This window comes from Xiphophorus maculatus, chromosome 20 (assembly GCF_002775205.1).
Source record: "Xiphophorus maculatus strain JP 163 A chromosome 20, X_maculatus-5.0-male, whole genome shotgun sequence".
Classification (NCBI taxonomy): Eukaryota; Metazoa; Chordata; class Actinopteri; order Cyprinodontiformes; family Poeciliidae; genus Xiphophorus; species Xiphophorus maculatus.
In genome coordinates, this window is record NC_036462.1 from 9,204,250 (window position 1) to 9,231,631 (window position 27,382).

At 38.5% G+C, this 27,382-nt stretch overlaps 1 protein-coding gene across 7 annotated transcripts in view; it reads right to left on the bottom strand.

Moving 5' to 3' along the window:
• Positions 1-228: 228 nt before the first annotated feature.
• eif4g3 (eukaryotic translation initiation factor 4 gamma 3) overlaps positions 229-27,382 on the bottom strand; it is a 61,826-nt gene continuing 34,672 nt past the window's right edge. For 2 of the 7 annotated variants that reach the window (XM_023353546.1, XM_023353550.1), the window contains 30 exons: positions 26,773-26,793; positions 24,687-24,866; positions 24,057-24,168; positions 23,752-23,912; positions 22,633-22,767; positions 21,504-21,657; positions 19,911-20,642; positions 19,113-19,201; positions 17,066-17,348; positions 16,817-16,941; positions 14,946-15,065; positions 14,171-14,326; positions 13,864-14,061; positions 13,600-13,746; positions 13,298-13,534; positions 11,769-11,873; positions 10,070-10,208; positions 9,651-9,757; positions 7,624-7,714; positions 6,455-6,572; positions 6,144-6,376; positions 5,851-5,963; positions 5,463-5,635; positions 4,331-4,456; positions 4,132-4,213; positions 3,783-3,881; positions 3,450-3,596; positions 2,895-2,976; positions 2,636-2,782; positions 229-1,281 (listed from right to left, as the gene is read on the bottom strand). In XM_023353546.1, the coding sequence (XP_023209314.1) occupies positions 1,100-1,281; positions 2,636-2,782; positions 2,895-2,976; positions 3,450-3,596; positions 3,783-3,881; positions 4,132-4,213; positions 4,331-4,456; positions 5,463-5,635; positions 5,851-5,963; positions 6,144-6,376; positions 6,455-6,572; positions 7,624-7,714; positions 9,651-9,757; positions 10,070-10,208; positions 11,769-11,873; positions 13,298-13,534; positions 13,600-13,746; positions 13,864-14,061; positions 14,171-14,326; positions 14,946-15,065; positions 16,817-16,941; positions 17,066-17,348; positions 19,113-19,201; positions 19,911-20,642; positions 21,504-21,657; positions 22,633-22,767; positions 23,752-23,912; positions 24,057-24,168; positions 24,687-24,866; positions 26,773-26,793 (4,794 nt within the window). In that variant the 3' untranslated portion in view covers positions 229-1,099. The remainder of the gene's footprint in view (positions 1,282-2,635; positions 2,783-2,894; positions 2,977-3,449; positions 3,597-3,782; positions 3,882-4,131; positions 4,214-4,330; positions 4,457-5,462; positions 5,636-5,850; positions 5,964-6,143; positions 6,377-6,454; positions 6,573-7,623; positions 7,715-9,650; positions 9,758-10,069; positions 10,209-11,768; positions 11,874-13,297; positions 13,535-13,599; positions 13,747-13,863; positions 14,062-14,170; positions 14,327-14,945; positions 15,066-16,816; positions 16,942-17,065; positions 17,349-19,112; positions 19,202-19,910; positions 20,643-21,503; positions 21,658-22,632; positions 22,768-23,751; positions 23,913-24,056; positions 24,169-24,686; positions 24,867-26,772; positions 26,794-27,382) is intronic. The other 5 variants (XM_023353551.1, XM_023353549.1, XM_023353547.1 and 2 more) reach the window with 4 other exon arrangements.

Consider the following 27,382-nt stretch of genomic DNA (forward strand, 5'->3'; position numbering starts at 1 on the left):
AGCTGTCAAGAACCTCCTTAGCTGTTCTGTTGTTTAATGGTGTACAGTAAATATGTATATAGCAGCATATTTATGAAATGAAAGCCCATTTTGTGACGTAAAAGCCACTATCTCAAAAAATGTAATAATTGCAAAACATCTGACTGAGTGGAGATTAAATTAGGATTTTCACTGCTGCTCTTTTCTCCATCCAAACCTGAACGCACCACACACCAGTCATCAGAAGCGACCTCTGTAAGCCACACCTCCCACAACAATAAGTCACAAGAATCAAAACCTTTTAAATACATTTTTTGTCTTTAATGTATTTACAAGCTTTACTCTGCTCTGTAGGTCGGAAGAAGTATTACAAGCATCTTGTTTTCAGCGACCCTGGCCTTTAGCTTTTGAATGCTGAACTTTTGTTCTTTATCACTTTGTTCATCTGCGTAACTTGATAAGTTCTGATTTGCATCAGTTCCTAGACGCATATTTTCCCTCTCTTGAGGTGTTCATAACGCAGAGTGAGCCAAGGCAGAAGAAAATAACTTCCTGGTAATGACAAGATGACCTTTGACCAACAGAGTTATGAGTTCTTGTCTATTCACTCCTTTCTTTCATTTCTGCTTCCCCTTCATCCTAAAATAAAGATGCTTTTTACCCTGTTCTCAACCAGAGTGAAATCCAGGGAGGATATTTATCTCACAATTATTTTGTTATTATAAGTAATTATATTGTTATTTCTGTTGTCGCGTTCTTGTTGTGAGCATCTGCAAATGTTAAATAATTTTCGTATTTGCAGTCCTTAAAAAAATAATAAATTAAGGAGTCCAGAACCTATTTATCTTTAAGTCTCTTCTTAAAAAGTAACAAAAAAAGTAAGTTAAAATTTAAAACAAAAATATTTTCTATGTATGATACAGTATTTAGTGCTTCCATCGTTGGAATCCAAACTGAAGATGGCGGTAGGCTTCAGGACTGTACCGCAGGGGGAGGGAAAACAAAACAAAAACAAAGTTCCAGCCGTAAACACGTCGCCCTGTCCGTGCAGCCACTTGAAAAATTTGTTCTGCTGTTAAGGTTGCCGTTCCACTACGCCGTGTCCCGGGAGTCGCCCTTGTCAATTATCCTCCGACTCCTCCTCGGCTTCCCGCAGCCAGGTGAAGAACGCCGTGACGGACTTGAGGGCCACGCCCTTCCCGTCCTGCTCGGCAGGGTCTTTGCTCGACTCCCACTTGTAGAAAGCGTCCTCTGAGATGACGTCCTCATCATACAGACAGTCAAAGAACATCCGGAGAAGGTCTGCAAGAGAGCAGAAACGCTGAACCTCGATTCCCTCCCACATCTTCCCTCCATATCTATGATCAACACATGCTTTACAAAAACATTTTAGGCAAAAGATTTTTTGTCTTTACGTGAAAGCTGCAGTATGAAACTTTTATAAACAATATGCTTTTGACATATTAGCTAAAACTGTCACTATGTTGTGACAGTATAATTTGATTCAATCAAAAAAATAATAATAATAATTGAGCTCCTCTGCATCCATCCTGTTGTCCTACTGCCATCTGCAAAAATACATCTGCAGTCAGAAACAACCAATCAGAGAAGGAGTAGGTCAGTAATCCTCGTGTTCACGCTGCTTACACTTCCTTCTTGCTCTCTGCTAATCTACAGCTAGTTCCCGACATCAGAGTTCATCATGAATGCTCAGGGTAGTTACCATGGCTACCGATTATGGTGGATAAACACCTTCCCTTTAACAGTAAATTGTTTCTCTGTTATTGACACAGCTACGGTGCATACACAAGTGATTGAGAGCGCTAAGACCCTCCCCTCCTGGATCTGATTAATTGTTTCTGACATTGTGGTGTATTTCTGCGGGTGGCTGTAGGACCACAAGGAAAAGGTAGAGCTCAATTTCTTCAATTTGCGATAGTTTTAACAAATATGTAAAAATAAATGCGCATAAAAGTTACATACTGCAGCTTGCTACAGAAACATATCAACCAGGTTGAGCCTGCTTTCCTTTCATTAAAGACTATAACACTGAGAACATTTTGTTTGTGTTCCTGCTATTCTAAATATTAAGGGATATAACACATTTTTCATGCCCAAATTTAATACTTTTCACACAAAATGTCAAAGATTTTTGTGGTTTTCATGAAATTCTGGATAACAAAACATTTGCCTATCCTATTTTGGGTTTATGAGTTGAATGTTTGAAACCTCAACCAACAACACACACTTAATCTGAATTAATTACTAACTGATTAAATTCTCCGTAAGTAGCTCAAAAAAAACTAAACGATCAATAAAATGCGCAAAAACCAAAGCTGTGAAAAGATGTCAGTTAGAGATAAATCTGTCAATGCATTAAACCCTATTTATCTGTCTAAAAAAGATGTTGATATTTTAGGAGGTGGTATTTTAAACATAAACAAATTTTTATACTTTCAAGTCAGTAGTAGCCCTATTTTGTGCTTTTTGATTTTATAAGGTAAAAGGTAAATAATTGTAAAGCCTAATACTGAAAACTTTGTAGTTAACAGCAATTTTTTTAATAATATCTATAACATCTGTGTTCAGTACTAATCACCCTCTTATGTTTTAAGGATTAAAACCATGGCAATATTTGCTTTGTTTGAGCACTTACTTGGAGGCTGATCGAGTGAAACGATCAGCGCCTGAAGTGCATAAAGTGCTTGCAGCTGTCGCTCAGTGTCTGAGTTAAGGTACTTGAGTAAAACAGGCAACCTCTTCTGGATGATGGCCGTGTCCACACGACAGTTAGGGTTCTCATCTGTGGGCGAAGTGCAAGAGGCAGGGTTGGTGCATGGAAGGCTGCTCTGCTTGGATTTTGCCGCTGCGTACATGCAGACATTAACGAAGCGTCTCTTCGTTAAAGTGCTTACCTTTCACTGCTGCTTTACACACGGCCGTCATCAAAGCCCTCAGGAAGGGAGACGAGCTCGCCTGGGACTCATCCAGGTTTGCCTGGAGAGAAAAACTAAATCAGCTCAGATAGCTCATGCCACTAACGAAAAGAAATCTAGTTGGAAAGAAAGTTTTTTTAAAAGCACACACGTGTGGATATTCGGCTGGCTGACTACGCTGCCAACTCCATGTTAAACTTTAATGGAAGCATTAGCGTTAGCAGTGCTCTTCAGACTACAAAAAAAGCACTTAAAGGGGATTAAATAACTGAAGTGCATGTGACAGAGTACGGCTGATAGAATACCACAGCTCTTCTTTAAGTACTTCATAGAAATACAAAGGCAATATTGACTTGGCTCCTCCTCCTTTTAACCAACTGACATCATAAACTGATTTTTTGTCAATATGATTTTGATATATTGGAAATAGTTCAATATAAACGGTAATCAGTCAAGTATGAGATATATATGTTGTGAATTGGTGTGATATAAATAAACCCAACTGGTCTTCTGGGTGATTTTAAAGTGGCGTACCTCTACCCAGTCGAAGATCTGCTCGTCGCTCGCCATGTCCTCCAGGAGGAGCTTCTCTAGCTGCCGACGCAGCTCCTCAGGAGACAAGATCCTTTTGGTCTGCACCTCCTCAGGACTCGAACCTTCAGACTGAAGGAACTGGAGTTTCTGTTTGGAACAAAGTAAAAATAAAAAGGAGAGGAGAGGGGAGTGACAAGGATGAGATGGATAGAAGAACATCTGAGTGAATGGAAATGGTAAAAGACTTAAACCGGTAAAATAATAATAATAATAATAATAAAAAATGTTTTCTCAGATGAGGGATCTACAGCTCCTTTTTTTCCCCTTCCAAACCTGTTGTGAGATGAAAGCCTGGACATCCTCGCCTTCTGGTAGCAGGTCGGTCCAGTTCAGGCCCGATTCCCTCCATAATGATCCCACATTCCTATGGCTCTGTCAAAACAAAACACAACAACATCCATTTTTTCTGTCTGGACTGTCTTGTTTACCTCACTTAGCCAAAAATGGATAGTAATTCAACATAGTAGAATTGTAGTAAATCAAACTAAATGCTATGAATAAAAGTTCATACAAGGTAAAAACTTGATGGTTTATTGTAGAAAATTGTTCACTATTTTGTTATAACTAAACATGCTACAAAAATGAGTGTCAGGTGACATAAAAAAAACCTTGTGCTGCATACCATTTGTTTGCATAGTATGTGCAGTATTTCAGATATTAAGATCCCAGCTCTTCCAACAGGAAGCAAAGGTTTGCTTAATTCACTGTAAACAAACAGAAAGGAGTCATGAAGGTTATGTAAAAAGGTGGAACACAGAAAAAATACGCACTTTCTTTCTGGATAAACATGTGAAACATTCATGCAGGATCGGCTGGACCACCTGAAGAGCTCTCTCATAGAGAAGCATCCATCCTTCAGCAAAGGGCTGAGCAGCTCAGCCAGGTACAGCCATATGTGGGGAATGTCGATGGCCATGTCGTCGGCCAGCTCCAACGTGTCTGCAAACCTGAGGAACCACAAACAGCAGCAAAGCTTAGAAATAGAAGGCTCAAAATGAAGTTAAGATGGTGAAATACACGCTTTACAGAGAACATCTGAAGGTCTGAAGTTTTTCTTTTAATTATTTGTGTAACTACTTGTCTTCACCGACAAGCCATTTCGATTAGTTTGGTAATTGCCATTACCAAACTAATCTCCATTAGTTTCTACCAAAAATGGTTACTAATCTTCTTGGGGTTTAATTTATAAAATATTGAAATGGTCATAAAAAATATGGGATAATTTTAACATAAACTCAATATGTACAAAATTAGTGAAACCTTTTTACAAAAAGCATATGAACCTGAATTAAAAGAAAAATCAGGATATCAGTGCTCTTAAAAGGAAGTGTGGAATTTAAATCTCTGATGTTTTTATGCATCTTATTTCATTCATGAACTTTTTTGTAGACAACAGATTTTAGTGCATGCCACAAGTTTAAAAAAATTAACCATTCTTTTTCTTAATCTTTTCACATTCATGTGTAACTTTATACATGATTTGATGAAGAAAAATATATTTAGTGCAATAATTAAGCTAAAACTGTACAAAACATAGATACATTTTGCACTTAATATGAAAACACCTTTGTCTATAAATACATTCTACTCAAAACTCAAATGGCTTCACTCAGCTCAAATTCACTAATGGGATGCCATTGTTATTGCATTTAAGGAAATAAAATGTTATTTTTTTATTTAAAAAAGAATAAAACAATTTTTTGTTTATGTGCATCTTTTAATGTATTTCTAATACCCTTTAAAAAGGCTTAAGTTGTTAAATACAATTTTTTTTGAATGTGACTTTTTTTTTTTTACCCGATTAATCATCAAAATAATCAATTACTAAAATAATCATTAGTTGCAGCCCTGATATGTACAAAAATATATTTTTCCTAATTTACAGAAACAGTTCTGGTGCAAACTTCTGCTGGCTTCCCTCTAAAGCCTGAGGCCTGCAGCAGGTGGACTGACCCTCGGTATAGCTGTGCTTTGGGCAGCATTCCCTGCTGCACCAGCTGGAAGAGGAGCTGGCCCATGTGGTCCCGTGTGATCTTACTGCGCTCCAGGGTCGACTCCACCCCGACGCGCACAAAGATGTGCAACTGAGAGCCCAAGTCCAGCTCGTCCACACACTGGACAGCCTCCTGCAGGAAAACGAGATATCATCATCAAAACAAAATCAGCAGGACAAACAGGACAACTGGAACTGGAGCAGATTACACTGGAATAAACTCTGAGAGTCACAAAACTGTTCTAATGATTGCTGGTCAGGACTGACCCTGAAGGCATACTGGGCTTTGAAGGAAACGTTGCAGGAAAACACTCCATTTAACTAGCAGTGTGTTGAATTCAGAGCTACCTTGTAATCGTTTATGTGCAGAAACTCGTCAATAATGGACTTTGACTTTCGTTCGATCTCCTCCTCTGACCGGGCAGGTCTGTCTGGCTTCTGAACCACTGGCTCAGGTTTCACTGGAATAAGAGCGACATATAGATCAATGCTGGGTCAGAGCTGATAAAAGCCACATAGAAACGCACCGGCCACATCTTATTCTAGCAAAACAGAGTCTGTTAGTGAGTCATCTTGTTCAATCTGTAACTACACAACGACAAAACAACAATCTGTCGATTTTAAACATGTTAGAAACACACCAGTGTTCTCACCAGGTTCCCTGACTTTGCTGCGCTCCGGCTCAGTTTTGTCCTCAGCGACGCTCGGCCTCCGGGGTTCTGCTCCCTCCCGCTCTCTTTGCAGCTCCTCCGGGTTTTGAGTCTCCAGCAGCTCTTTGGAGCTACCGCCCCTGACGAACGGGCCGGGCCGCGACGACGACGGGGCCGAGATCAGCGGCTTTTCGCTGCGTTCTCTGGCTGCGTTGTTCCGACTGCTGCGAGGTGGAGAAGAAAAGGTCAACAAAGCGGAGGAAAACCAGTAGCTATAAGTTCCAGGTGGGCTCATGTTCTACCTTCCCAGAGTTCTTCTGGATTCATAGTCGGGGTTCTGTGGAGGCGTGGTGGAGGGCTGAGGTAAAGGTGTGGACTGCAGTGCAGAGAAACGGTTCAGGCCGGCGGTCCGAGATAGTTCTGATGGTTTGGGAATGAAAGAGAACAATGACAAAGAACACAATAAAATTGTTTTTTTCATCTATTTGTCAAGAAAGGCAGGATTTGTAATCATTTTTCCATAGTAAAATTCAAGCAATTTTCAAACATGTACCAGAAAAGTTTTCAAACTTTTCCAGCACCACATTTGGGAGATTAAAACAACATAAATGAACAGTTTTAATTCACTATTATATAATATAATTTATTACTGTTAATAATGTTTAGTGAAAGTGTTCTACATTATAAAACTGAGACAAAGTAAACTAAAACATAACAAAATGTTATGTTTTGTAATCTCTCTCACACACACCTTATACACCCGACTGGTCAAATAAAACACATATTTAACAGAAAAAGTCCCCTAATTTCAATCATGTTGTTTACCATACAAAGCATAAAACAATCATTGACCCATTAGGAATAATAAATAATTACATTGAAAAAATCCAAACAAATTGTGTTTCTGCTCAAATTAAATGCTCAAACACAATATACAAAGAAAGTTATAAAAAACCTGATTGTATCTAACCTAAAACAAGAACTGTTTAGCCTGGTTTAACTTCACGCAGTGAGAAAAATGTGTCTTTTGATTGAATGAATGAAAATATCTGCTTTCAATTATAATAAGATTTTCCAAATTTAGTCTTTTAATAAACTTTTAATACAAAACTGTGCAGTTTAGAAATCAAGCACTTTCAAGAACTTTATACAGAAATCAAGCATTTCCCAAACAACAAACAAACACCTAATTCTAATTCTAGCATTTTTAAGGATTTCTAGCATTTGTACAATCCCTCTAAATTGAAAATGCATTTACATTTTTCTTAAAATATAAAAACTGATTTTTAAAACGTTGAGGAAAAGGTTAGATATTAAGAATTTTTCTAGTTCCAGCTAATGTGAAAATAATCAAGTTAACCTTGACCACTGGGTCTTATTTGAACTTCATTTCACAACTGAATCAACTTATGATTCATGTTTAGGTCAATGTTTTAAATCTTGTTCGTTCGTAAGTCGGTTCCCCTCTTACCAGAGTCGCTGGCTTTGGCCCCTCCACTGCTGCCCTTCACCCACGTGACTTGAGCCCGAGGGCCCAGCTGGATCTTCTCATCCATCTGAGGCTGCAAATGCAGTTTTTGTTACATTAAACTGGGAAAACCTCAACAGATTTAAAAAAAAAAAAAACAACGCAATGAGAATGTTCAGCCAGTGATCTAATGATTTATAAATGAAAATAGCTGAAAACTAACCAAAAGTCCCCAGAGACAGCATTTAAAAGCAGAAGTCAAAATAATAATTAAATGTCCCCATAAACCTATGGAAAACTTGGGAGGTCAAGAGAGGTGTTAATTAGTCCATAAATCCTGGAAATGAAATCAAGAAGTAGTTACAGTCTATGGTAAAAAAAGAATTATTTGTTTTTTGATTTTGGTCAATCAGTACCCAATCCATCCAGCAGGGGAGGCAACTAAATGCACTGCAGAAGCTAAACCACAATAATGCAGACCAGATGAGGGCAGGCAGCCTTTAAAGAACAGTTCTGTTCCACAAGACCCATCCTGTCGGTATGGAAACGGTAAATTACATTCTACCAAAAAAAAAATCCAGCTGTGAGTGGCCGTGGAGGACAAACGCTTAATGAAGGTGAGAGACGTGTCGCGACATGACAAACTAAAGTACAGTGCTGAAACAGTTCATCACACTGCAACAAAACATTGGCTTGTTACCGGGCAGTTGCATACTTTCTTTGTGAATTAGTTTCTCATTTCATAACATTGAATTTAAAAATTAACTTATGCAGAGTTAAGGCATTACAAGAAAATCTTCTATTGAATCTAGTGTCTAATTTGCAACAACTTTGCAAAGTTTTTCTTTTACTTCAATTTAAGAGTAAAAAAAAAAAAAAAAATCACTCAAAAAATAATGAAGCATTATCGCTTCTATTACAGAGAGAGGATATAAGCTGGAAAGATGATTCTGTGGCTGCATAAATTATTCCAGTTTTATGTTTTTATATTATAAAAATCTTGCATGGATTATTCAGGTATAACATTATTGCATCTTCTTGTCAGAACCAGAATCAACATCTTCAATAGTCTGAGCTGCCGTAGCTTTTTGTGGAAGCACACACCTCAGCTTCACTTCCTCTACTGTCACCTTCCTAAAAAATGGCTAAAGTCATTTTTTACCAAAAGTGATTTATGCAAACCTCTTTATTGCCAAAAGATGAGTCGACTCTTGTCAAACTTGCTCAAAGTCTTTTGCTCGTCCATTTTCCCTGCTTGTAACACAGCAACTTTGAGGACAAAAAAACAAATCGCCACCTGGATTTAACTTAGCGGGCCTCCGATTGGATAATTACTGCAGGGCAATTATCTTTTAGCTGGCAACAAGTTATTTAACTCCAACTGATCCAATGAGTCACTTTATGTTTTTTCATGGTCATGGAAAGATGTTGGTCTGTTTAGGGCCAAATGAGGAGATTGAACACTTTGGGTAAAGAACTGTCCAATGCACTGGATTGGGTCTGAACAGCTGTAATTGACAAGTTGTCCCAAAAGATACTTTGATAAACGGCAATAATGTGATTTTGACAAATAATACATTGATAAAGGCATAATAGTGCAAGTTTCACCTTTAAAAGACCAAGTAACTTTAATTTTGTAAAGAGCACTTAACACTGGAACCAAAAACAATAAGTAAAGTAGGAAATATTCCATTATGAATACAAAATATCAGAATGGAAACATTAATAATCAGAATGGAAATTATTAAGCTTATTTAAATTTATCATTCAATTAATTGATTAACTGCTTATTAGAACAGATTGCTTTGACTGCAGATTGATTTGAAAACAATCAGATGAGTATCCAAATTAGTACCAGATATGGAAATGGCACAGATTGGATTTTTTGGGGGGTGAAAAGATCAGAATCTGGCCATTCAGATTGCCATGTAAAAGCTGAATATGGGTAGCATTTGGGCAAAAAAAGAGGATTTAGGCCGAATTCGCCGGCTGTGTGAACGCAGCCTATGAGCCTCAGGCGAATGGCTCACCTTGGAGATCTTTGGGATCTTATTGGGGTCGATGGTCCTGCTGTTCTTTGTCATGGGCACAGTGCTCCAGGTTTCCTCTTTGCGGGATTCCCTCTGCTCTCGTGGATCTACATCACCAAATAAACGCACCACAAACAAGAAGAGAAAATAGAATTTAATCATGAATTCAATGATGCTGTGAAATTGTACCTTTTATACAAAGGACATTTGAGACGTTTTCCACAATGTCTGTCGCATATGATGAAATATTATAAGTCAGGTGACAGATGGAAGACAGTGAGGGGGGCTTCCTGTCTGCTGCTGGGCACAATGGGATTTCTGCAGGCTGTACGGACAGGAAGTGTGCCTGTATGCCCGCAGGGTTCCCGAGCCGATGTGTGACTCTAAGCTTTAAAGAGGATTCTGACTACAGGACTGACCCGGCCGTCTCTTGCTGTCTTTGGAGAGCAGCTGCTGGTGAACCTTTCGCTGCTCTTCCTGCTCTTCAATCTTGGCCTCCTTGTGGATCTGCTCGATGGTCTTTGGGCCCGAGTCGGCTCTCCTCGACACCCAGTTGTGCTGTAGAGGAAACAGCACGACATTTGACAACACATGATAAACAGCAGCTCAACATCAATGCCATGATTTAATACTCTAGAGCTGAAACAATTAATCGGATTAATCGTGACAAATCGACTACTGAAATAATCTTCAACTAATTTAGTAATCGATTAAATGTTAACAACTGGCGTATGCTCACAAAAAAGGCAATTTTGCATCTAAGCATATTCTAGCCAGAAGTCAAGTTTCATGGTTTTAGCTTCACCTGGTTCAAATTCCATGAAAAAAAAAAAAAAAATCACATTAGGAACCTTTTGCATCAAATTATTCATCAGTTAATTGAAAAGATAAAATAAAATCAACATTTGAATCCTATGCTGTATTGATGTAAAGTCAAGGAGAAAGGACTGAGCTTTTCACATCATAATATTAGTATTTCTTTAGCTGCAGATGCCTCCTTTGCTATAACTGATCTAGCAAACACTAATGGAATTCTTTGTTATTTAATGTTAGGCAAGAAAAAATGTATTTTCGTATTAAATTAATTGTTTATTTGCGTCTTCTAATGCATTTCTAATATTGTATAAAAAACGTTAAGTGCTTAAATGACAAATCTAATGAATAAGATCATCTGATTCATCAATTACTTGTCAGAATAATCAGTAGATTAATGGATTAGTAAAATAATCATTAGTTGCATCCCTGATTAAAACCTGTTCAATGGCTGCCCAAAGTAGTAATCTTACTTTCTTAAATCATTCAACTGTTCATTGTCCACAAATCAATCTAAAAAGTTGAAGAGTTGTTAGTAAAAGGCTCAAGAGCCATAAATTTAAAAAAAAATTAAAATCCATGTGTTAAAACAAGCAGCAGTCGCTGACTAACCAACCTGTTATTGTTGTTGAATTGATAGGTATGAAAAAGTAAGTGTTAAAGCCCCTTAAAATAAGAGGATACAAACATATATCCTCTTTAATTTTTTATAAATCAATTCTGGCTGATAAAGCCATTTTTCTAGTTATTCTTAATTAATGAAAATATTTCTTATTTTAATCATCAGTCAAAAATTTTGAATAGAAAACTGCCTAAATTAGCTCTGAGGACATAAACTGAAGAGTTGATAGGTTTTCCTCCTTAAGGTTTTCCTCCTTGTTCCTTCACATAAATTAGTTTATTACAGTCCATTTGCTTGCTTGTTTAATTTAACTGGGCCATGATTTAGGGTTTCTTCTCCTGATTTTTTTAAAACAGTTACTCCATTAAACCACATAACTGGTTTAATCATCCCGATGTTGTTCATCTTAAACATGACAGTAGACTCTGGATAAAAACCCATCATTAATTTTAGAATGCGATTGGGAGACTAATCAGTCTTTCTCGTAAAAGAGTTGAAATTTGACTCCAAGGCTGATGGCATACAACAGGTTCAGCACAACACGACCTGAACAGCCAAGGTTGACATTCCAATATGTGAGAAAAAAAAAACAGATACAATGAAACAAACCTCTGTGGGAAAGAGGGCACAATGAAATCTTAAACGTATGAAACTAAAAATAAAGTACCAGAATACACACTTACCAATCTTAGGTCTATAACATCCTGGAGCATAAACCGTATCCTAGATGATGTCTTCCGCTCCTTGACAATTTTTTCCATTTGGTTGAAATACTGATCCATGCGAGGCTGCAGAGGAAAAAACAGTGTTTGGATGGTTTGAAATGAGCTTCTGTTTCATTAGGAAGACGATGCCAGAAAATAAAATCTTCTATGGATGCAATCCCAGGTACTGGATCTGGGTACCGATTGGGAGATTTCTGAAGAATCAGGATTATGAATTCCTGATACCCGCTCTTCTCCAGTGAGAGAGACAGACGCATTTTGCACTGCCCTTTTTTTATAAACCCTTGATTATTTTTGCCATGGATCCCAAAACTGATTTACATTGGTGACTGAGCGGTAGTGTGTCCTTTGACTGCACTTTAAAACATATGTATGACATTTATTTCATTAAATTTTACAAAGGACCTGAACAGGACTCACTACCTCCCTGTGGCTGTTTTGAAATGACTGACCAGTATCTGAACAGAAAGTTCTGAACAGATCATCGTCAGCTCCTCCAAGAGCCATTAGCAAACACCTGGTGGAGCTTATCATACAAACTACTTCTCAGTTCTACACTCCAAAGAACAGATGCAAATAAAATAATGTAGGAGCATTGTTGTGGTGACGTGTTGAAGACGGCGTGTCGGAAAGAGTAGGAGCTTCTTAAAGAGACAGAAGAAGACAGAGGCCCAATTTCAAAGCATCTAATGGTGAAGTCACATTTCTTATAAGTTATCGGTGGTATGTAAATAAATATATAACATTTTTATAACAGCTGAAGTTAACAGTTACTTGATTGTGCTATAAACTGGCACTAAGTGCCTAGAAAATACATAATACTACCCTTTAAAGTACTGACTAGTGTTTAAAAAACCCTCATCACTCCAAGATACAGAAGAATAGCTGTATAAATTAAACAGGCATGACAGAAAAATATTGGCACCATTTAATGACATTTATCTAATTCATTTTTCTGTAACCTGGAAACACTTTTCAGAAGGAACACTGATGCAGCAAAGCAGATCTAAGTCACATTTAGTTTCCATGCTGTTGAGAAGATAAACCACATCCCAATGTAAATGGCACCCAAGCACTGCTAGATCAAATCCTACCACAGACCTCACTTTTATGTCTTTAGAACCTTAGGAGTCTAACATTCAAACTGCAATAAAAACACCAATGGCACATCACGTCAAAAAGATTATAGGTGGCAAAATGCAGTCTAGCTGTTAAAGAGTAAACTAATCCCAAATAAAAAGCTAACCTGACAGAGAACAGTGTGTATTTTTGCTCTGTGTCCAACAGAGACGCCAGGCACGTTTATGGGAACACGAGGTGCTTTTTTCCAGTTGCCTTAGAACATTTTGGGGCAATTAAGTCTGTTAAACTGAGCTACTAACCTCCACACTAACTTTATAGTATTGCACCGACAAGTGGTATCAGTTGAACGGTTTGCTCAAAGCTAGAGCGATCAAGTATATTTCTTTAAACCTCCTGCTGCTCACCTTGGCCTTTTCAAAGTCCAGGTCCTTCCCAATGGTGGTAAGCAGCCTGCACAGGCACTCTAAAGACTCCTCGTCATGGTTCTTCAGTAGCTTGACCACGCAGTCATGCATGATGGCTTCGGTCAGCATCTTGAGCTTGAAGAGCTCGCCGATGAACTTGATGTTGCCAATGGAGCGCCGCCTGGCCTTGTCTTTGGCTTCCTCCAGCTCCTCCTGAAGCCGCTCGCGCTCTGTCGCCTGAAGGACAAACATCAGCTCCAGTAGCTGGAAGCAGAATAGAAAATGCTAATGAGAAGACAAACCGATGCAGCAGAGTCCAGCTCTTTCTGCTTCCTCTCGAACACCACGTCGTCTGCCTTGTCTTTCTCAAACTCCTTCTGGCAGCGATTTAGCAGCAGTTTGCGAAAGTTTACAGTGGAGTTGGGTTTGTCCGTCATCTGCACTTTGAGCTGCATAGAAACAACAGATAAAAGTCGGATAAGGGAAACCATTTAACTAAGATGCAGTACTCTCTATTCTATTTTTTTGTTGTACACCTATGCTAGTTGATTAAACGCATTGCTTACTGTAGCTAAGCACCGACACATTTGTCCATAAGCCACAGAGAAGCTGGGCTCATCAATGGCCTTCTCAAAAACCAGGTCGATGACCCCTTTGAGCCTCTCCTCGGTATCGATGGTCAGATCGGTGACCTGCTTCATCAGCTGGTTGAATTTTTGTGGCGTCAGCTTGTTCAGGATGCTTCGTACCTTCCTGAAGAGCTCCTGCAGCAAAAAGAAAACAAAAATACCCGTAAGGGAAGATTGAGTTCAGACATTAAGGTAGCTTAGTGTTGAGCATTTCCTTTGTGTTTGAGTTGTTTTGTTTTCCTGCCTGTGTTTTCTGCATCTCTGGATCCTCTGGAAGGCCCTCCCTCTTCATGCCGGGCTTCCAGGCGTTCTCCGACTTCTTCAGCTGAACATCATCGTTGACGGGCACGTTGACGATAATCTTCCTGGGTGGAGGCCGGCGTGTGCCCATGTTCATCAGCTGTGGTTGCAGAAAACACAGGGGCAGGACATTTATTGTACCGTTTATCGAGAAAGATTTGTTATAAGAATTGTGATTTATTGTAATCTACTGTTACGATAGATTATAGTTACTATTCAAAAAATTGACTAAAATTTTGTTTCTTATTTTCTCCCTTTTTTTCCACAAGAGCAACAATAAATATCAATAAATTCAAAAATATGATTAAATGAAGCCTGTAAGTGACGTTTAGTGATTTAAATCACACTTCTTTAAGTAAAGAAGCTTGAACATTTTTCAAGAACAACATTTATCCAGTCATCCAAAAAAATTTGCAATAAATAGCTTTTTTATGGTCACTTTTATCGCTATTACAATAGTACTACAAAATACTGTAATAAAATTCTATTTCTACAAAGGCGGTCAGTTTTCCTCTTGGTTTGTAGGTGAAAATTCTTGGTATAAAAGTAGAAATCCACATTTTTCTTAAGATTTTATTACCTCTATTTTTCCTTCATAGCAAATTTATATCACTCAAATATATTTACCTTCTATAGTTGCTGAAAGAACATGTTTTTCTCACCCGAAGTGTGTGTGATTTTATGAATGGCTATCGTCTGGATTTGTGTGTGTGACTCACAGCCGCTCCTCGTCCTCCGGTCATCTGCCTCCCAAAATCGGCGAAAGCAGGTGTGAAATCGGGACCCCTGGAAATCACCCTGGAGTCCACTGCCCGAGATGGCAACTTGTTTTGGTTCATCTGCGTGACACAAAGCATACACACCGTTACGCATGTGTGCACACGCCAGGCTGAGATAAACAGCAGGGGGCGCAGTGATCTTCTAACAAATCTGGCAACAGAGCAGAAGGGGCTCAGCATGCCCTGTAAGAGAGAGAGTGTGTGTGAATTTCCTCCTCAGTAATCCTCTATAGTTGACCTGCTATTAATGATGGGAAGACCAAAGCATCAGGGTTTGATTTATGATCAGCATTTTCTAAACTGATATTAAAATATGCTTGGCGTGTCGGAGAGACAATCAGTACTTTGGAACCAGATGTGGTGGAAGTGAAGAGGAGGGGGAAAAAAAGAAGAGTGGAGTGTGTGGGGGAGAACAAATCAGACTTTTTGTCGTTCAGCTGTCCATGACTTCCTGTCTGAGCTTTTCCAGAAAAACTCATCTCTCTCCCTGTGAGAAAAACGAAACTTTGGGACGGCACCAATCAACTGTTCACCGTTCTGTTTGAACAAAGTGGGGGAGGGGCAAGTAATCCTAACGCTGCCAAGAGTGACATAATAGCAATGTGATTTTAATCAAAACAGCATTTCAGCGGGCCGTATGCTCCACCCATACAAAGACGTGGATCTGAGCAGCAAACCAAGCTACTTCAACTTTGATCAAGACGTTCTGACAAACTAAAACCACGTCCATGTTGTTGTACTGAACAGATTAGATTAATTTAATACATCACCCAAAGTGGAATCCGCAGCACAGATTATGCTCATAATTAATTTGTTTATTCTTTATTGCTTCATCTTTAGACACATTTACGGCAAAGTCCCAGCACAAGCTTTCATAAGTGATCTTTTCTCCAACTAATAACCTATAATTCAGATTAAACAATCATTTTAGACACATTAAAATGGATGAAGCTTCATAATAAAAGACTTGATTACTTTATTATTAATGTAGCTGATGGATAATAATTATCTACAGGAGATCCAGTTACATCATGAATTTCTCACGAACATGAGCAATTTTACTTAGCAAAGAGCTTCAGACAAAACGGAAAACTGCAGCAGAAATTACTGATTATGTCAAACCCATTGGAAATCAAGCTGCAGGAAGTCTGACAGTTCTTTGTGTAAATAATGCGAGTGAAAATTTGTGGATGTTTCAACAGAATATGTTAAGTTTCATTTCAATAGCACCAAAATAACCTCATACGCAACTGAAACTAATGGTGATGTATTGGTTTCTCTTCCATATGGATGAATCAGAATCAATAAAAAGAGAAACTTGTTATCAAAATAAATTACAGAGTGACATATCTGAAGTATTTATTTCTGTTATGTTTGACAAATTAGGGCTCACAATAATGTAAACCAACATTTTAATTTCTCAGAGAAATTGAGAAACCACCACCAAAAAACATATTTATTAAAACATTTGCTTGGCCTTCGAGGCCTTTATTCAACGGCAATTTGAACAAATTTGGAAAGATGGAGGAGTGAGAAACAATTACTAACTAAGCCACATGGCATCAAAAGAAAAAGGGATTTTCAATACAAATACTATGAGTTACCAGTTATTGACACCTTCTGTTAACAATTAGCCAAAGTGGATGATTGCCAAAGAAGCTGGCTGTATCCAATAGCAATAGTAATGGAAAGTTGAGTGGAGGAAAAGCTCAATAGGGAACATGCATGATCTCTTAAGAGGACTGTTTAGTAAGATGTGTCGAACTAAATATGTTCTTTTTAAAAGAATGATCATATCTGCGTCACCTTACCTTGTCTAGCACCACATCGCTGATTGGTGGGAGCCCCTCAGGTTTCTGTATGCACTGAGGCATGAACTGGAAGCCCAACAGGAAGTCTCTACCATACTGTCGCTTCCCACTCGGATCAGCGAGGTCTGGAAAACCAAGCGGGATTGAAACAGAAAAAAACTCAACAGGCAAGTCAAACAGTGTCTTTGCTGAATACTGTCGCATAAAAATAAGAATTTGTAGAAAATCTTGTCTGCTGAGACTTCTTACCTTCCACATCTTGAGGAGTCCCCGTGGAGTTCTCCTTGTCTCCAGGGGTGGCGCCACCATCGCTGCTCTCTGTCTCGGAGGTGTGGCCTGCTCCGTTTCTCAAGGGTTCAGACTCCGCCTCGCCATTCTCCTCAGAAACGCTGGACTTTTCGTCAGCATCGGGGCTGCTAGTGGGAGCGACGGCTGAGGGGAAGACTGATGGCAGGGGCCCAGGGCTGCAGCTGAGGGGGGCCAATTGAAGGGCCTGGTCTCCAGCAGGCGAGCCGACAAATTTGGGCTCCTCCTGAGTGGACACCAGATTCAGTCTTCAGATGTAGGTTTTCTCGAACTGCAGAAAAGATGCTGCTTTTCTGCAGTTTCCTTAACATCTTATAAGAGCATAAAATGTGAAAAACTAAACACTAAATTAGGGCTGGGTGATAAATCTATCTTATTGATTAATCAAATTTTTGGTTTTTGGAGATTTAATTTTTGGAAAACCTGGACAATGCTCTACTTCATAGTGATGTCTGCTTTCTCAAGGCCGCCATCTTGTTTGACAAGGATGTTTTACCGCTTCTATCTATTTGGACTTTGGATTCAGATCAAATCTAACGCCAGATATAAGGGTCAGGTTGAGATTTTTTATTACAAGAATACAGTCAAAATAGTCTAAATAATGCGACCATAAAGATGTAATATTAAAAGAACAAAAGTAGTAATTCTATGAGAAGAAAATGAGAACTGTTGAGTATTTTGTGAAGTGGTACTTTGCTCTAAGTTTTACAAGTAATACTTAGAAAAACTTAATCTTTTAACACATTAATAGCATGAAATTATCATCAGTAGCAGGACATTGAAACGATTCTGTTTGCAGGACAATCCATTTTGCAAAAAAAGAACCACATGAACTGAGTTAGCCACATCTGATCTATCAAAGCATTTTTTCCTCTTTTCTAATTTTATGATGTTTTTTCTGGTAGATTTGCATTTTTTCCTGCCAATACTATGTCTATGTTCTTGACAGTTAAGTAAAAGATTCAGCCTGACCCCAAAACTCTGTTGTACAACTCACAGTGGGAAATATTGAAATAAAAGCCACTTTTAGAGGGATTTAAAAAAAAAAAATCATTTGTGAATTTTGTTTTTTAGGAAAAAAATAGAAAAATTGGAAATCTGCACTTTCATGACAATTTTTTTTTCCAATTCATATCGCCCAGCCCCATGTTAAATCTGTTTCACATGAATGAAAAAATAATGACTTTTCAACAAAACAGCTGGATGATGACCACCCACATAAAAATCCAAGCAAAATAGACAGAAACCTGTAGAGCCAATTTAGGTTTTTTGTTATGCCAAAACTAGTTTGACGTATTTATTTGTTAATTTTAAGTTGTCAAAAAAATGAATGATAACCACATGCTGTATGCCTTCTGTTAAGGTTTGCTGTCACACTGAGGAGGAAAGACCTTTGTCGGCTAACAAAACACTCCTCAAGTCTTAAGGATTTTCTAACTTCTAAAAAAAACTTCAATCAACCTCCAAATGAACCAGAATCGCCTCCACATGCTTCTTTTTGCGTAGCCATTTGTATCACTTAGACAAAACTCTGAAACAGGCGGTAAACTGAACCAACTTATAATCTAAGCCAGTGAGGTGTCTTTCAATTTGGAGCTTTTTGACTTGAAATAAACTCTTTACAGAACTTCTCCTAAAGCCTGAAATAAGCAGCTTGAGGCTATTTGTTTCTGTTTGATGATGTGACAACAAGACTTTGGGGCAACACCCTTAAAAAAAGCACAAATAGCTTAGAGAGGCTAACAAGATGGTTAAACATGGCTGAAGTCGTCTTGCCGTATTTCTTTTGGACTATAACGACCGAATGTCGTTTCTGTCTGCCTCCCTTCTCCACATGTGGAAATATTTTTCTCTTGAGCTTTTGCCCACATTGTTTCTTTTCTTTCCCCCTTACCCACTCTGTCCCACTACATTGACACTTTCAACTGCAAGAAAACCAAATACCAACATTTTGTTTAGTCACCAATTGTTTTGTTTCCAACAAACAGACCTCATCGTCCTTGTGAGGTGCATCTCCAGCACAGAACATTTCATTTGGTTTTCTCCAGGTCTTTGGTATAGCAGAAGAAGTCTGATTAACTGCAAGAAAACAGACAAGTGTTAATGTGCAATCAGAAAACGCATGTAAAGTACATGCAAACATTTCATAGTGTGTAACAATGGTTTGGTCACATTTATTTCTGGTGAAAAGTTTCAATATCAGACAAAGATAACCCATGTTAACTTAAAAAGACATTTAAATTACCTAATTTATTAAGAAAAAAAGGTAACCAGAAACAACTTCCACATATATGAAAAATTTACTTCAACCACCTCGAGTCACAGAATGCAATTAAGATGTCAGCCTGTGACTCAAACTTTGCCTGACAGAAAAGTCTTGTGAGAAAAAAACTAAAATAAAAAACTAAATAGAACATACAACATTAAATAGTTCTTGCAGGACAAAATTTAAGAACTATGATTAATGTATTTAAGGCCAACTAATTTTGTAAAAAAAATATTTTACGACATTTTCAAGCCTTCATTTTAGATACATTCATTTAAACCATTCTAAGGTGGCGGAGGAACCTTATATTTGTTTGTTGTTCGTTTGAAAAGCAATATAAATAAAGTGCCCAAAAAACAAACAAAAATCTATCTGATTATTTAAAATGTCAAAAATAGGACAAAATAGCAACAACACAAGAAATCTATGTACTTGAAGTGTGCCCAACTTATACAAACCAAAACCTCCAAAGTTGAACAAAAGAACATTAGAGTCTTGCTAGTTGAAAGTGAATCCTGTCACCTGTTGTAGGGCTCCTCCTGATCAGCGCCTGTTGCTGGGAATCCATTTTGCTCTCGCTTTGCACCTCCATTCCTGTTCTGGAGATGAGGTCCTTTACGTCGAGGGTTTTGCTCGGCTCATCTGCCTCTGCTGTGGCCTGCACAAGAGGCGGGAGGCCGGGGGGGAGCATGACTGGCAGGGCTGGGAGGGGGCTGGAGGTAAGGGTGACAGGCACCACGGCGACAGGTGACAGAGGGGAGAGCGCAGCAGCAATTGGCACCTCTGGCCTCATGTCAGTGGGCGCGCTTACAGAGGAGGAGGCATCTCTGTAAGCGGGAGCAGAAGCCGGTGGGACAAGGGGGACTTCGAGAGCCACAGCGTCGAGCTCACTCCCTGAGTCGGCGAGGCCATTCAAAGCCTTGGGGGCAGCTGACGGAGAAGCATCAAAAGTCTGCGGCGGTTCTGGAAGAGTTTTGTCCATGTTGGGCATGTGAGGTGCTCCAATGGGTGATTTGCTCTCTCCACCAGAGGAGGCAGCTGAAGCAGCGGGCTCCCTGGCTGAGGGACCAGCGCTGGCTGCTGTAGGTGGCGGAGTGGCTGTGGCGGCGGCGTGGAAGGGAAGCTCTGGCTCAACGGAGGCAGAGGGCTCAGACACAGAAACATCGGCTTCCAGTCTCTCTATAGGGGCTTCAGGCTGCAGGAGTGCAGGAGAGGAAGACGTCTGGACAACTGGCTCCAGTTTTGGCAAATCCACTGATAAGAAGAAGAGAAAGAAAGAAATGATGCAGAAGGATACTAAACAGTGATAATATTAAAGTAAATGTTGAACATGTTTTGTACACATTTCCCACAGTAAACTTCAAGCATTTTTCAAGCATTTTCAAGGTAAGTTTTCAAACATTTTCCAGCACCACACTTTGGATATAAAACAATACAAATGACAACACTTTCAATTCACTACTGTGATCATTTAATCAATTAATGATGTTTTGTGACTAATAAAATATTACTGAATGTTATGCTTTGAAAATTTTCTCTCACACACCCTATAGAACAAAATACTAATTTAGCAAAATAAAAAAAAAATCCCTCAATTTCAATAACTAATGTATAACATTTAAGACAACCTTCATTTCAATTAATATGTCATTGAGTCATTAGAAATAATAAACATGCCATACATCAGACAAATTGGTTTGTGTAAAGGTACCTGAACTTCCTGTACAAATTAAATGCTTAAATCACTTGACTTCCTACATGGAGTTTTTTCTCCTAAAGATTTATTACAAAACTGTGCAGATGGATTAGCAAGCAATTTCAAAAACTATGTACAGAAATCAAGCACTTTCCAAACCCTGAAAACATATTTTTGAAATTTAAGTATTTTCAAGAATTTCAAGCACTGATCAAACCCTGCTTGAGAAAACAAGAGGAGATGTTTTTAAAAGGTCTCCAGTTAAAGTGTTCCAGCTGAAACAAGAAGAAATATTTTGTACATGTCTGAATGTTCATTGTTCAGACCAAAAGTATCATTTTTGTGTTTGAAGTAAAAATTGAAAGAACATTTGAACTTATTAAAGCCTGGGATGTAGGAAGGAGGTTTTTTGGGCAGACCTGGCCCTGGTTTGTTGTCTGAAGCCCCGGTCGTTAGCGGCGGCTGCTGCATCTGCTGCGGCTCAAGCGCCAGGCCTCCGGGATGAGTCTGTTGCTGCTGAGGGGGCGGGGGCTGTGACTGCTGCTGCTCCGGAGTCTGGCTGCTGCTCGGGTGCTGTGATTTGAGGGAGAAAATGCGAAGATAATGAGGGTGCAGCCATAAAGTCCATCAACACAGAAAACCAGAAAATACAGGCATTGAAATGTAGGCAAGTAAACGTACAAATACACAAGACCACAAGTGGGAAAAAAGGAGACAGCGGTGGAAGAGAAACATGATGGGGAGGATGATTGTGGGAGGACTGTAAAGAGAAGGATGAAAGCTCAGGACAATGAAAACATGGAGAACAGGAAAGACACTGTTAAGATCCCCAGGAACACACAAAGAGAAAAAAGTCACTAACATTCCTCTTCAGAATCTAGACGAGAAATTCAATTTGAAATCAGTTTGTCTCATTTGTCTGAGGATTGTTCGCACAATCCAAGTTACTCTAAGCAGCAAGTCAAACTAATTACAGTTTCTTTCTGCAAGGATAGAAACATGCTGACTCAGGAAAGACAGGGGTATATGAGAGGATTCTGCAGGAGTTTACAGACTGATGCAATTGCCTGTAGAAGGCAGGAAAAACAACCAGCAATGGAAAGAAAGCAGGTGGAAAACAGAGAGAGATGTTTTAAACATAACAAGGCCTTGATCCTCTTACTACACGTCTTAATGTTCTAAAGTGCCTTGTGAAATTATTCTATTTGGGGTTCAATACACATACGCACCTCCTTTTTCAGATCATTTGTTGGGAAAATTGTTAAATATTATTAATTTTCCTTCCTGTTTGCAATGATGCATCTCTTAGTGTTGCTCCATCACATAAGACGACATTGAAAACATTCAGATTTGTATTTACTACCAAACATATCTGCAAAATTTAAGGTGTAATAAACCACTGAGTTTTTACTAATAAAGTAACGATTCTTGGAATTATTGTAATAAATTACTAAGAAAGAACATTCGTTTGTTCCTAAAAATTAACTCATGGCTCTTCTCATAATGCGGATGTATCGTAGGTCTCCCAGAGTCTTAAAAGAGTCATACCTGTGGTGGTGTTGGGGTGGAGGGTGGGGGACCGACAGGGGGCGTTGAGTTCCTGCTCCCTGAGCCCCCTGCCAAGATCTCTGCTGTGATATCCTTACCGCCCTGATTCGGGTCGCGGATACAGATCTGTGAGGACAATGGCAGAAAAAAAGAAACAGGGACCTCACTAAAGTCTTAAAGTCTGAGGCCAAGCAGAAGGCAGACACAGTGAATGAGCCTCACCTAACAACCTTAATCGATTATTAAAATAACTGATGAATCATGATTAATTGATTTTACCAATCCATTAATCAATGAATCATGATTAATCAACTATAAAAACAATTAACAACTAAATTAGTAATCAATTAACCATTAACTGGATTATACAGACTCAAAAAAAATGACAATTTTCGGAAAGAGTAACACACTCAATGTAGTAATTAAACAAAAAAAATACATTTGCATTTAAGATTAAAATCTTCCTTATCTGTGGATTTGTTCTACCAAAAACTCCTTTCACGGGTTTAGCTTCACCTGGTTCAACTTCTGTCCTAATAAGCACCTTTTGCTATCCAGTTGATCAAAAAAATAATCACCAGATCAGCCCTACACTGTACTGATGTTAAGTCAAGCAGAAAAGGCTGAGCTTTTCACATATTAAAGTTAGCTACCAATGACCGAGTGTTCAGTAAAGGAATGCTGGATATTGCATGTTAAGTTTGAAAATGTTTTTATTTGAAAAAGGAACTGTATTAGCTGTTTGCATTTTTTGTGTATTTCTAGCTTTGCATAAAAAAAGAATAAAACATTTCCAGAATGTGCCAATGTTTCTTTATCCAATTAATCATCAGAATAATTGATTATTAGAACAAATGTTAGTTGCAGCACTAAGGCTGTGTTCACACTGCAGCCTGAAGTGATCCAATTCCGATTTTTTGTCAAATCGGATTTTTTACCGTGGCCATTCACACTTCCAAAACATATGCAACCTGAATGTGTTTTCCATGGTCACGGGCAAACATCCTGAAAACTGCTGATATTTCTGTTACCAAGTGAATTGGTGACTTAATGTGTACAAATGTCAAATACAAGAACTAGCAAAGAACATAAATCAGAAAAAACTACTAAGATGCTTACTGTTTTCTTCTCACGCCTGGCTGGTTGAGGTTGCTGTTGTGTAGGCACTATGATCGAGGGTGAGTGGGGGAACAGAGTCTGGCCAGGGTAGAAGGTTGGGCCCGCTGTAGGAACTGGAGCAGGGACAGAGGGTGAAACCGGAGGGTGGTACCTGAGGGGATCTGAACCAGATTACAAGAAAAGAAAAGAAAATTTTTCAGTAAAAGCAGGGTTCTGGTTCCAGACTAAAGAGCTGATGTGGATTTATGCTAATGAGTGTTTTTGATTTGAGATTGCATGTGCTTAATGACAGGTGAAAGACTCACGATATGGGTTGGAGTACTCCCCTGGTCCTGGACCGGGGTAGAAGGTGCCAGAACCAGGCGGCTGCACTGAATACTGCTGTGGCGGTCCCACATATTGTGTACTGGGCCGATACTGGAGGGAGACAAGAGAAAGTGAGTGAAAATAACACACACACAAAATGTTTTCTTAATATTTTTAAATTAGGTGAAAAAAACCCCCAACAAAAAACATGACAGATACTGACATTAATAAGCTCGCGACTATGTTTGTGTTCAGCTTACACATGAAAAGATATGTAGTTTATATCTTAATGATTTTTATTGATCATTAAAATTGATCAATAAATTTAATGCGCTGATAAAATTTATGATTTTGCATGGTTTAATTTTCATTTATGTAGATATTAACATTGGGCTTTCACATTCAGTAAATATGATTAAAACTGAAAGATGCAAAATTAATTTCAGCTGCACAAAGTATTAATGAATCAATCTGAATAAAAATTTTAATTACTTTCGTTAAGTTTACAAAAGTAAAAGCAACATAAATAATGCTGAGCAGCCTAGCAAGAACTGTTGAAAACAATCTCCCTGATTCGTTTTTAAGCCAAACTAAACAGGAAAACTAGTTTTTGAAGGTTTGCATTTCACCTGTGGGATGTAGTACTGTGGAGCCTGTGGGGAAGGAAAAGGCATTGGGGCCATCGTCATCATGATGGGCTGATTGGTGGGGTAGACAGCCGCCGTGGGAGCCTGCGAACCCGGACGAATGGAGGGTGAGTTTGTCGGCATCGAGGCCCTCGCAGTCTGCATCTGAGTTCTTTGAAAAAACTGAGGGTAATATAAGAAAGACAGAAAAAAACAAGACATGTCAGTTACTGACTTTTTTTTTTTAAGGTGTCCAGATGTTTTCTCCAACGGGAGCCTTTGTTTTAGTCAGCTTAAAAATGTCTCTTGGATTTTCAGCATTAAAATCAGTTATTATGTTGAATGAAATGCAGAATAATACTTAGAAACATGCATGCTGGCATTAATCTTTGAGCTCCTAAATAAAAATACTGAATATGTCTTATTGGTAAATAATTGTTTTCAGAAACTTGAGATCAAAAAATATTCTATAAAGCAAGAGACCCAAAAACAACCAATAAAAATTTTAAACCGAAGATAAGAAAAGAAAATCCACATATTGTTACTGAAAAGTTGAAGTGCCCATGGTAACAGTTTTATCAGCACAATCAAATAAATGAAAAGTACACAGTTTCAAAATGGCTACCAGTCAAAAAGGGTAGGACAAATACAGATATTTGATTCCAATGGAACGTTTTTTTTTACTCAAACCAAATCAAACATACAATGTGCACTTTTGACAACATGCACCTGGTGACCCTGGCGGGCCACCAGGCTTTACTTGCGCCCCCACCAGGCTAAGCATTGTTTATTTATTTAGGGTTTTTTATGTAGCCTTTTTTAAAAAGACGTCATAATTGGTGTTTAGGTATTGTTAATGTCTTCCAGTAACACATAATTACCTAGTGATATTTTCAAATTTTCTGTCAATTTTAAACATTTTTATCTCAAAAACATGTTGAGCCATTAGATGACTGCTCTAGCATCCCTACCACTGGGGTTAGCAAGTTTTCTGAAGGTAACTCTGTGCACTAATTATGTAATTGGTTAAATGTATTCTGAATTTCAGTTATAAATATATATACTGTATATATATTTTAATCAATAAATCAACATCTATGCCAAAAATTATATTTTCTATGCAAACCACAAGTACCCATTTCTGTGCACAGGCATTGCCACCAAAATTACATTTTTAGAAATCTTCAAAACTTTCTTTGCCATATATCGGTTTGCCTCAGACGTGCTAAAACAGAAATGACTGCAAATGCAGTAACAGTGACTTCTGTAAAGCACGTCACAATGAAGTGCTTAAAATCAGGTAATTCTGTGAGAAAACAACAAAGAAAAAAAAAATACAAAGAAGGCCGCTAGGCCAAACCTGGAATATTCGACCGCAGTCAATATCCCACAAGTGTAGGACACAGGGATAAAACAAGGCTGTAAAACTGTCTAAAAATACACAAGAGTGAAATCACCTTCTACATAATATATTAGCCTGAGTGGTTCTATTGTAAATAGTTGTGGGGGAAATGTGGAAAATGAACAGGAAACTGTTCATTTACAGTCAACTAAAGACATTCTCAGTGAAATTCTCTGGAAAACTTTTGGTTAGGCAACAAATAGTGAAAAGACAAAAACGACTTTATAACACTGGCTGAAAACAAAAAGGGAAACTAAAATAGATCTTTATGCAACACAGAAACCACTTAAACTTGCTCAATACAACACAATTCAGAAACGTCACTGAAAATATTTTGACAGGAAGAAACAAAAACAAAGAAAACGCTTACAAAGGGAATATGCCGCATCTCTCATATTAGGCATGCAATTTATTTCACTGTGCAAGCTCATTAAAGATGAGTAATGAATGGAGCCAATTTGACAAACTTAAAAGTGTCAAAAGAGTCCTCTAGTGGCACTCTAAAGGACATTAGAGAATAAAACGATAATTACAAGCCTCCACACTCTGTTCACTGCGGTAAAGATGGAGGAGGGGTAGGGGAGGTGCACAGGATTAAACGTTAGGAGGGACAGGATCATTTCAGGATGATCCTCTTCATGCCATGCATCTCTGCAGAGACTCGACACAGAGGGATGTTAGTGTTACCTGGATGGGCCTGAATCCTCCCTTGGGGTTTGAAAGCAGTAAAGAAAGAGAAGCCAGTGGGAGGATAAACTGGTGAGATTTAAACATCCACACACAAACAGAAAGCTGAGCATCTTCTTCCACTTGACACACAAATTCATCATCATTCATTAGCCATTTTAACTAGCATTCAATGACAGAGAAAATCTGAGGTTTAGCTACCCTACGGCACAACAGTGCCGGTTTGACAACCCTAACTTTCTCACAAAATCATATTAAACCATGGAGATTGTCACAGGTGAGAAATTCTTCTTACTCAACATATAAAGATTCAACAGTGGTGACTCACCTTTGGCCTAGTATAGACTAAAAAACTTCTGCACCGCCAGACTACCTCATCTATACATATTGCCTCACTTTCATCGTATTCATGCAGCATCAATTCACAACAAGTCATCTTAAAAACGCAACATCCGGTTTGATTCAACAGTCTTTACCCGTAAGCTGTTTTATAGATGGAAAGTGTCTGTTTCAACCAAACTGTTGAGTCTGTTTTTTTTTATTTCCCAGACTGCCATAAAAATTAATTTGTCCTGATTTGATCATTAAAGGAGTGTGGTACTCATTAATC